The sequence below is a fragment of the Aegilops tauschii genome, chromosome 2 (assembly GCF_002575655.3).
Source record: "Aegilops tauschii subsp. strangulata cultivar AL8/78 chromosome 2, Aet v6.0, whole genome shotgun sequence".
Lineage (NCBI taxonomy): Eukaryota > Viridiplantae > Streptophyta > Magnoliopsida > Poales > Poaceae > Aegilops > Aegilops tauschii.
The window spans coordinates 449,682,421-449,692,398 of record NC_053036.3 but is presented as its reverse complement, the minus strand read 5'-3'; the positions used below and the strand labels follow the sequence as shown (position 1 = coordinate 449,692,398).

The following is a 9,978-nucleotide window of genomic DNA, read 5'->3' as shown; positions in this document are numbered from 1 at the left end:
AAAATTAAATAAAAGTTGAACTATATTTCCACAGTAAGTTTGCGTAGCCATTTTTATGAAAGTTTAAAAAAATCCTAATTATTCCAGAAATTAAATTAAAGTTGAACTATATTTCTACAGTAAGTTCGCGTAGACCATGTAAGCTGACTGCACAAGTTAATCAAAGCAATTCCTTCCTCCATCATAAATCTTTTTAAATAATTTCTCCATCGAAACAGTTCTAACTTTCTTTCACCTGCATGCACATCCACAAGCAGGGCATTATGGCCTCCTGGCGCCTTGACAAGGGTCATAACCTTAGGGCATCTCTAGTTGATCCCTCAATATTAATAACTCCTTAAAATTTTCGTTCTGAGTTAAGTCAAACCTATCCCTTATCTGCTTTAACTCCTCGCGCCGGCGGCCGCTTAATCGCTTATATTTACTCCTCTGCGGCAACTTCTCGGGGTAATTTTCGTCCTTTCCCATGTTAGCCCTTTCACTCGTTCGCCTGTCGGTGCCACCCGCTGTGTTCCTTGCCTCCGGCGATCGCCCTGCCAACCTACGCCAGCCCAATTCCGCCGAGATTTTTTTTCTTTATTTTTTCGTCTTTTCCTCTGTCTGCGGCCGCGGCGACGCTCCCCCTCGTCATCCCTAGCCCGCCGGCGCTCCTCCCATCGTCCCCCGCCACGAGCAAAATTGTGGCACGCGTGGAGGGAACCTACAAAGAGGAAAAGTTCAATGTACACAAAGAAACCTACAGGAAGAGTGGCTGCCATTGCCGATTCTGATGAATCCTTGTGTTTCGGACGATGCCATCGCTCCACTAGGAAAAGGAGAGCGGAAGAGCCCATTCAAGACGACGAAGCGCCCAAGCCATGGCCTGTGGAGGAAAAATTTCAACTACTTTGTCGACTATTTCGGCGCACGCTTACATCGCGCATGGTGAGGCTCCTTCAAATTACTTTTGCATAGCATCTATCATATGTACTAGCTAGCTCATGGAAATCATCTAAGGTCGAAAAGTCATAGTTGGCCGCGTGAAAGGAAGAAGAAAGAAGAGGGAGAGAGGCTTCCATGTGAGGTCTAGTTTGTTTGAGAAGTTAATTTTGAGAGTTCGATTAGGTTTGTTTTTACTTCTCAAATTAAGGACTTAAGATATAATGGGCCATCTGAGGGGGCTATAATTATAAGGTATCCGCTAGAGATGCCTTAGGTACATAGAGATATAACTGGCAATTTGGGATACCTGCCCCCCTAGTGCCCCCTAGGACCACTTTTTTCCGTCGGGATTCGAATTCCCCCGACCCGATTTCCGCCTGATTGGGCCGAAAATAAATCTGGCGTTCCCAGGCCGAACCCAGTGCACTGGGGTCCGATTGGGGGCTCCGGCAGAAGGAAAAGGGTGTGTGGGCCAGTTCTGTCGGCGAGCCAGCCCCAGATTCGCCCTCTCGCATGACAGAGTGCCACTTTCCCCTTCATCGTCATGTCGCTGCCGGCACCACCCCTCTGCCCTCCACGGCCGGGAACCAGTGCATCCCCATGCCAAAATTAGCGTTGGAACCCCCACCCCTCCCACCCGGCAAAGTGCCCGCAGGACCACTTTTTTCCACCGGCGGTTCGATTTCCCCGACCCGATTTCCACCTAATTGGGCCGAAAATAAATCTAGCATTCCCAGGCCGAACCTAGCGCACTGGGGGTGATTGGGGCTCCGGCAGAAGGAAAAGGGCGTGTGGGTCAGCTCTGTCAGCGAGCCAGCCCAAGATTCGCCCTCTAGCGTGACAGAGTGCCACTTTCCCCTTCGTCGCCATGTCGCTGCCAGCACCACCCCTCTGGCCTCCACGGCCGGGAACCAGTGCATCCCCACGCCAAAATTAGCGTTGGACCCCCCCCCCAAGTGCCCCCCAGGACCACTTTTTTCCGCCGGTAGTTCGATTTCCCCCGACCCGATTTTCGCCTGATTGGGCTGAAAATAAATCTGGCGTTCCCAGGCCGAACCCATCGCACCAGGGGTGATTGGGGGCTCCGGCAGAAGGAAAAGAGCGTGTGGACCAGCTCTGTCGGCGAGCCAGCCCCAGATTCGCCCTCTCGCGTGACAGAGTGCCACTTTCCCCTTCGTCGCCATGTCGCTGCCGGCACCACCCCTCTGCGCTCCATGGCCGGGAACCAGTGCATCCCCACACCAAAATTAGCGCTGGAGCCCCTCCCCCCTAGGACCACTTTTTTCGCCGGCGGTTTGATTTCCCCCGACCCGATTTCCGCCTGATTGGGCCAAAAATAAATCTGGTGTTCCCAGGCCGAACCCAGCGCACTAGGGGGCGATTGGGGGCTCCAGCAGAAGGAAAAGGGTGTGTGGGCCAGCTCTGTCGACGAGCCAGCCCCATATTTGCCCTCTCGCATGACAGAGTGTTACTTTCCCCTTTGCCGCCTTGTCGCGGCCGGCACCACCCCCTCTGCCCTCCACGACCGGGAACCAGTGCATCCCCATGCCAAAATTAGCGTTGGAGCCCCTCTCCCCCTAGGACCACTTTTTTCGCCGGCGGTTCGATTTCCCCCGACCCGATTTCCGCCTGATTGGGCCAAAAATAAATCTGGTGTTCCCAGACCGAACCTAGCGCACTAGGGGGCGATTGGGGGCTTCAGCAGAAGGAAAAGGGCGTGTGGGCCAGCTCTGTCGGCGAGCCAGCCCCATATTTGCCCTCTCGCATGACAGAGTGCCACTTTCCCCTTCGCCGCCTTGTCGCTGCCGGCACCACCCCCTCTGCCCTCCACGACCGGGAACCAGCGCATCCCCATGCCAAAATTAGCGCTGGAGCCCCCCCCCCCCCCCCTAGGACCACTTTTTTCCGCTGGCGGTTCGATTTCCCCCGACCCGATTTCCGCCTGATTGGGCCAAAAATAAATCTAGTGTTCCCAGGCCGAACCCATCGCACTGGGGGACGATTGGGGGCTCCGGTGGAAGGAAAATGGCGTGTGGGCCAGCTCTGTTGGCGAGCCATCCCCAGATTTGCCCTCTCACGTGACAGAGTGCCACTTTCCCCTTCGTTGCCATGTCACTACCAACACCACCCCTCTGCCCTCCACGGCTGGGAACCAATGCATCCCCACGCCAAAATTAGCGCCGGAGCGCTCCCCCCCCCCCCCCCCCCCCCCAAGTGTCCCCCAAGACCAATTTTTTTCCGGCGGCGGTTCATTTTACCCCGACCTGATTTCCGCCTGATTGGGCCGAAAATAAATCTGGCGTTCCCAGGCCGAACCCAACGCACTGGGGAGCGATTAGGGGCTCTGGCAGAAGGAAAATGCCGTGTGGGCCAGCTCTGTCGGCAAGCCAGCCCCGGATTCACCCTCTCGTGTGACAAAGTGCCACACTTTCCCCTTCGCCAACTAGTGCCCCCCCCCCCCCCCCCCCACACACCCACCCACCCACCCACACAGAGCGGTGCTATTTACCGCCGAAAAACGGCCTGCGGGCGCCCAGGCTGGTTATGCTGTTAGAACACAGAACCCAAACGAAAACATAAACTGCTGAAGACATCAGTTTTGTCCATCTACCACCCATCACCGCCAGCGGAGCTCTTGCTCTTTGGTTCTTGGTACACTCGTGCCGGCAATGCAGAAACAATATTTACGGTCGCTTCGACGTGAACACGCGACGACGACGACATATATAACCAGGCACAGAACACACCGCCATTGATACAGGTTCGTAGTTCGTGTATGATATTGTCCATCCAGTTCTTTCCAAGACTCCCTTCCTAGCTAGAGGCCAGCGTTCGGCGCGAGCCAGCCAAGGCGCGGCGGGGCGCAGCCGCAGAGCCATGTTAAAAGGGGCGCCGGCGACGCGCCGCCGTGCAGGACCAGAGCCGGCGGCTGGTCTTACGGCGCAGAACCCAGGAGGCTCTCGTGGCTGCCCTGGCCTCCCCAGGCCCTCTCCTTCCACAGCAGATCGACCTCCTCGAAGCTCAGGCCCTTGGTCTCCGGCACGTACAGGGCCACGAAGATGAAGGCCATCACGGCGATCCCGGCGATGATCAGGAACGTGGGGCCGGTGCCGACCCACCCCACGATCGACAGGAACGTCTGTGCCACGATCAGGTTGGAGATCCAGTTGACGGTGGCCGACATGCCGCCGCACATGCCGCGGTAGGCCTCGGGGTAGATCTCTGAGTTCACGGCCCATGGCACCGGCCCCATGCCCGGAGAGAAGAAGGCGATGTACAGAGCGAGCCCTCCGACCGCGAACCACCCCAGCACGCCTTGGCAGGAACCGCTGAACAGGCTCCCGCAGAGGCTGGACGACGACTGCAGTATGAAGGCCGTGGCGAGGATGACGAGGGAAAGCACGACGCCGGCTAGGCTTGTGAGGGCCAGGCGGCGGCGGCCACAACGGTCGATGAGGTAGATCCCGACGATGGTTCCGCTGGCGTTCATGGCGGCGACGATGAGGGAAAGCAGCAGGGCCAGCCTGTTGGAAGTGAACCCAGCCATCTGGACGATCGTGGGGCTGTAGTACATGACGGTGTTGATGCCAGTAAATTGCTGGAAGGCCTGCACGGTTCAATGTGTATACATGTTAGAAAAAGTGCCATGCATTTGTCAACTTGATGTTCCTACTGTATCATGCACTCAGGTAGCATAGCAAGGTAGACTATCTGCATTTCTGACAATAAACACTTGACAAGAAACACAAAGTTGAGTCCTGGTGGCACCCCCAAAAGGATTTAGTAACAGCAAAATGTCTAATTACGCTTAGTGACAATGACATGCCAGAATGGATTATCTTGAAAGGTGAATTTCCAGTGTACAAGCGCCTTACTTAGCGGTATTCTTAATTATCAAACTACAATGACTAAGGAGTGAGGCAGTGGCTGAAAGTACCTGAAGGCCAGCTCCAGCAAAAAAAGCTAGCCTTAATTCCTTCAACCTGAATATGTCCAAATAGCTCCCAGTACAGTTAGACTGGAATTCATGCATGGAAGCCGACGCAAGCAGCTCGACCTCTTCCTCCAGACGACCAGAGTCATATATCTGCTCCAGCACAGCAATAGCTTTGGCTTTCTCATCCTGTACAGAAAAATCAAGATAAGAACACAAAAACGGATCAAAGGAATAAGACAACTGAAACAAACGCCAATAACCTTCCGGTAAAGCCAGCGGGGAGATTCTGGCAGAAAAAGCATCAGCACAAACTGTATGATTGCTGGCACGGCAGCAACTCCGAGCATCCACCGCCATGTTCCAGGAACCTATGACAATTAGCGTGAATATATTGCAACAAAATACTGATACAAAAACAGCTTAAAAATAACTCCACCAAACCCTATTAGTTTTAACAAGGATGGCGCCATCTGACCATTCCTCCGTTTATTCATGTGTCAAGGCTTATCAATAATTATATTGTTTTCTATCTTGTTTTGCAAGAAAAAAATTATTTTTTGCCTAATTCGGGTGCTTAACAATAATTATTGAATAACAGTTACCATCCTATTTAAGAGTGTCCAAAAACGGTTCCATATGAACCTGTGGAAACCGGCAGCTTGCATTCTAGTTCAATTCCCTTCGTTAATCGAAAACTGAGTGAAACAAGTGCAAAAAAATGGCTTGCAGGTCTCACAGTTCAACCCAGACCGATTTGTAACACCCACAATCATCGGTATGAGACTAAATGTTCTACTCTGCTCCCTAACAACAAACAGAACTAAGATGCTATGCTAGAACAGATGTCTCATCTATTTTTATCATCCATGTTCCAGGCAATGGTAAAATGGCCTACGGGTCTCACAGTTTCAACCCAGACCGATTTGTAACACCCACAATCATCGGTATGAGACTATGACTGTTCTACTCTGCTCCCTAACAACAAACAGAACAATAGATGCTATGCTAGCCAGATGTCTCATCTATTTTTATCATCCATGTGTCAGGCAATGGTAAAATGGCCTACGGGTCTCACAGTTTCAACCCAGACCGATCTGTAACACCCACAATCATCGGTATGAGACTATGAATGTTCTACTCTGCTCCCTAACAACAAACAGAACTATAGATGCTATGCTAGCCAGATGTCTCATCTATTTTTATCATCCAGGTGCCAGGCAATGGTAAAATGTGCATTCGACAGAAATATATAGCAATGATGCAGCTAGTGTGATTAACTTCCAAAGAAGAAAGATGGAGCATTTCACCAACATCAAAGTTGCTACGCACCAAACAGCACCTTGTAGGTGACAAGTCCATTGCTGCTGATGGGGGAAGGCCGACTCTCGTTCATTGATAGGAAAGAGTGTTATGAAATCAACTAGCACCAACAAGAATGTTAACGCCATAAAGATATATGCATAAAAGGGTGAACATTAGGATTAACTTGTCACCATGCTGAAAAACTTTCAGGAGTTCAACTTGGGCAGGAACATTATAGACTGCACTTTGCCCATAGTTCTTGTGCAGGAAACACACATGAGTATCAGTGTAGGTCAGCTAATTATCTCGTTGATACCATGAAAAGTCATTTGCACTAATAATAATTGAGCTGTGCAAGATAGTTTACTTAGAAAAAGTGGACCAAGATAGCTAGAGCTTGCAAAGCAACTGAAACAAAACAAAAGTTGCTTTCTTGCTGAGTTTAAAGATAAAATGCAACAAGAACTGCAGACAGCAGTATCACGAGATTGAAATGGCTCAATTTCCAGTTGTTTGTACATGAAATGAAGTCAAGAGACTGATGCTGAAAGCCATTTCAAGTAAAAAAATGAAAAATAAGGGAGGAAGCTCAAAGTGGAGGCTGAATACTACCTCAGTAAAGCCAAGATTGACCAAGTAGGAGAAGAATTGGCCGCCAGTAATCATGAGGACATTAGTTGACACCAAACCTCCCCTGATTTCTGAAGGAGCAGCTTCAGCGATGTAAACGGGGGCAGTGACTGATGCTATTCCCACACCCAATCCAACAAAGAGCCTTCCAAGAATCAGAACATAAGGACCGCCAGCAGCGCACATAACCAGTGAACCAAGTGCGAACATCAGGTCAGCAAGAAGAGTGGACTTCTTACGACCGTAGGCATCATTTATCCAGCCACCCCCAGCTGCTCCAAGAATGGCGCCAAGTAATGCCATGCTAACAATTGTCTCCTGGAGAAGAAACAAACTCAGTAGCTATGGGAGGAACACCAGATATCAATGACCAGTAATCGGTTGATCAGATTGAACCTGCAAGAATAGATTGTCTTTGACAGCTGGAAATTCGTCCCGAATATACAGAAGGGCTCCAGATATGACACCTGACAGTAGTTATGCATGAAAATTATACTGTTATTTGACTTATTTCAGCGCAGTTTCACTAGTTCCAAGGTTTCCGAGAGTGTTTACTGAGAGACTCGTGGAAAGTACTCCCTCCCTTTCTAAATACAAGTCTTTTTGAGATTCCAATATGGACTACATACGGAGCAAAATGAGTGAATCTACACTCTAAAATATATCTATATACATCAGTATGTAGTCCATATTGAAATATCTAGAAAGACTTATATTTAGGAACCGAGGGAGTAAAAAGCATCACACAAACATTCGCTCCATTGCACAATTTTTTTCCTATATTTTCATGGTGCATATATTTGTCCTTTATCGGAAATGAAATGTCTACAATATCCATAGAGTCCATTTCACTGCGAAGCTATAAATTCCAATCATCGATAAGGTTCTAACAAACAAACCATGAAATTCACCAGATTCCATGCCACAAACTGGCACCTCCTACAAAGGGGAATAGTTCTTAGAGGCTTAAAGTTCTTGCCCACATCAAGCACGCAGCAACCGCCCCATACAGCATAGAAATTGTCAAGTAAAGGTCGCAAAAGAAAACGGCGGAAGCATCCGTACCTGTGTCGTATCCAAAGAGGAAGCCGCCGATTCCGGCGACGCCGGTGAGCCCAAGCACGTAGCGGTTTCTGAAGAAGTTCATGTCCTTCCTCCCCGCGGCGGCGTCCAGGAGACGGGAGGAGGAGCTCCCGGGCATGGTGGACAAATCGATCGTCATGCTCGTGCCCCCACCGGAACGCCCCCGCGAATCCAATCTCCAGCTCAGCGGGTGGGTAGCAGGCAAGCGATTTTGCTCAAAGAAACCCCAGTCCGTGTCTGCGAAGGTTCCAATGTTTGACTCTAAAAATCCAGCCTTGACGCGGCGCCGGGCCGAGATAATTCTGGAAGCGGGGCGAAATTTCAGGAACCGGTGCCGAGCAGGAGGAATTATTGCTCGCTCGGGCGAGTAAGGAAGCGAGCGGAGACCGGCATTTGAAGCCCGGCCCTGCCACAGAGCCGCGACTGAAATGGGAAAGTGTGCGGGCGGGTGGGCATGGCAATGGTGGGAGGAGGTTCGGAGCAAATTATTGCGTGTTGGGCATGAATCGGTTGCCGAAGTTGCCAGTGGATAGAGAAGGAAAGAAAACGGTGCCGGCGTGCGGATCGGGGGAGAGGAGGGCGACGTTTCGTCGTCGCGAGATTTTTGCTGTGCGTTGCGTCTTCAGCTCCTGCTCACAGCAAAATGAATATGGATTTGCCGAAATAAAGCAACGTGAGTCAGCTGGCCCCACCCCCATCTTCGGCTTCTTTCTTTCCCCTATCCTCCTTTGCACGGCTGACATTCCAACACGTGTGTCTCCGTAGTACTAGCACAGCATCCACAATGCAAATGAGCTAAAATGAACACGATAGCCGATAGTCTGGTCTATTTATTTCTTCTCACGGAGCGTGGTTGGTTGCTCGCATTTTTTTGTGTTTTCTGAAATCTAGTTCGGTAAAGCCTATATAGAATGGAATGATACGAGGTGTGAGTTAAGTTGTGTAGCTCATTTAGTTGCCTGCATTGTTGTGCCTCGCATGATAGCAAAAATGTAAGCATGATGTTTGGCTCTATCGATGTGCTTTGTCTATCTACTCTTATAAAAAGCTGGTGATGATGGTGTGCCTGTCATCCTGCAATATAGGCCGTCCGATCTATATCTAACGGATAGGAAGGAAATTATGACAATTTACCCGCACTCCTCTCCACATTTGCAGATAAGGCCTTTCCTCGTTCATCTTTTTCTCCCACAAGATCTTGATGTTATATGTAAAATTCGGTTGTTTGGTTACATGTGCATTATTGAATACTCTCGTCACTTGTCTACATGGAGCGTGATTGGTTCTGCATGGATTTTGGATCCCTTACATATGTGGTCCGTATTGAAATATTAAGGGTTGCGCCCCACATGTGATCATGTGAGTTATTTACCCAAAACCATCACAGTTAGGGCTGGAGTAACAATTTGATACCACATTTGTGCCAGGGCACAAAAAATCCCTGACTCTGCGCCTAACCAGTAACGCGGAGCACTAATTGTCGAGTTTGCTCAAGAAAACAAGCGAACCCGACGGTAGGCCCCACCTGTCGGGCTGACGTGGCGAAGACCAAAAAGTTTGACCTGATGATGTGGCAAATAAGACACGGGCCCCACTTGTCAATGAGTAAAGGATCATCTTCTTCACATCTCTATTTCTATGGGGCTGTTTCTGGGCGGCCGTCGGGAGCTCTATCTTGCAGGCATGGCGATGAGCTTGACGCGGCCGGAGCACGGGACAAAGTGTGGTGACCAAGGGAGGCCCCGCGGACGCGAAGCCAGCGGCTCGTCGGGCGGCTGGACATGCCCTGCACAACGTGTGCGCCAGCACTGGCGCGACCAGGGGCTCCCTACGCACCGCCGTGCGCAGCAGTTCCAGCGTGTCGCGGCATCGCCAACCGTCGTGCACAGCCTCCCTGCGAAAGCACCACCAGCGTGCGCTCCGCCGTGGACGTCGGGGTCGTCCTTCTTGCGCTGCACCTGGTCGCGCGGGGAGGAGTGTGCTGCTCTTGACGATGGCCCGGGGAGGAGTGCCACACCTGGCCGCTGTGCGTGAACGGCAGAGCTGAGGAAGAACGATGTGGCGGCCGGCTACAGGCTGCTGAATGGCCGACAAGGTGGTGAATC

At 51.0% G+C, this 9,978-nt stretch overlaps 1 protein-coding gene across 2 annotated transcripts; it reads right to left on the bottom strand.

Annotated features, from left to right (window-relative positions):
- Positions 1–3,604: 3,604 nt before the first annotated feature.
- LOC109771997 (inositol transporter 1) lies at positions 3,605–8,553 on the bottom strand. Of its 2 annotated transcripts, XM_020330694.4 has the most exons (6): positions 7,856–8,553; positions 7,187–7,257; positions 6,773–7,108; positions 5,119–5,226; positions 4,859–5,044; positions 3,605–4,528 (listed from the first exon to the last, which is right to left on the bottom strand). In XM_020330694.4, the coding sequence occupies exons 1-6, from the start codon at positions 8,010–8,012 to the stop codon at positions 3,857–3,859; spliced, it is 1,530 nt and encodes a 509-aa protein (XP_020186283.1). In that variant the 5' UTR covers positions 8,013–8,553; the 3' UTR covers positions 3,605–3,856. The 2 variants fall into 2 exon arrangements, with proteins under 2 accessions (XP_020186283.1, XP_073364886.1); XM_073508785.1 differs by lacking the exon at positions 7,187–7,257 and having other exon boundaries at positions 7,856–8,508.
- Positions 8,554–9,978: the final 1,425 nt, after the last annotated feature.

What these genes read in the sequence shown, in the direction of transcription:
- LOC109771997 (XM_020330694.4), bottom strand. Translation starts at nt 8,012, where the DNA reads ATGACGATCGATTTGTCCACCATGCCCGGGAGCTCCTCCTCCCGTCTC. An exon ending in CCCGCTGGCTTTACCGGAAG is followed by an intron (nt 5,045 to 5,118) that starts GTTATTGGCGTT and finishes TTTTCTGTACAG; the next exon opens with GATGAGAAAGCCAAAGCTAT. An exon ending in TTGCTGGAGCTGGCCTTCAG is followed by an intron (nt 4,529 to 4,858) that starts GTACTTTCAGCC and finishes TGAACCGTGCAG; the next exon opens with GCCTTCCAGCAATTTACTGG.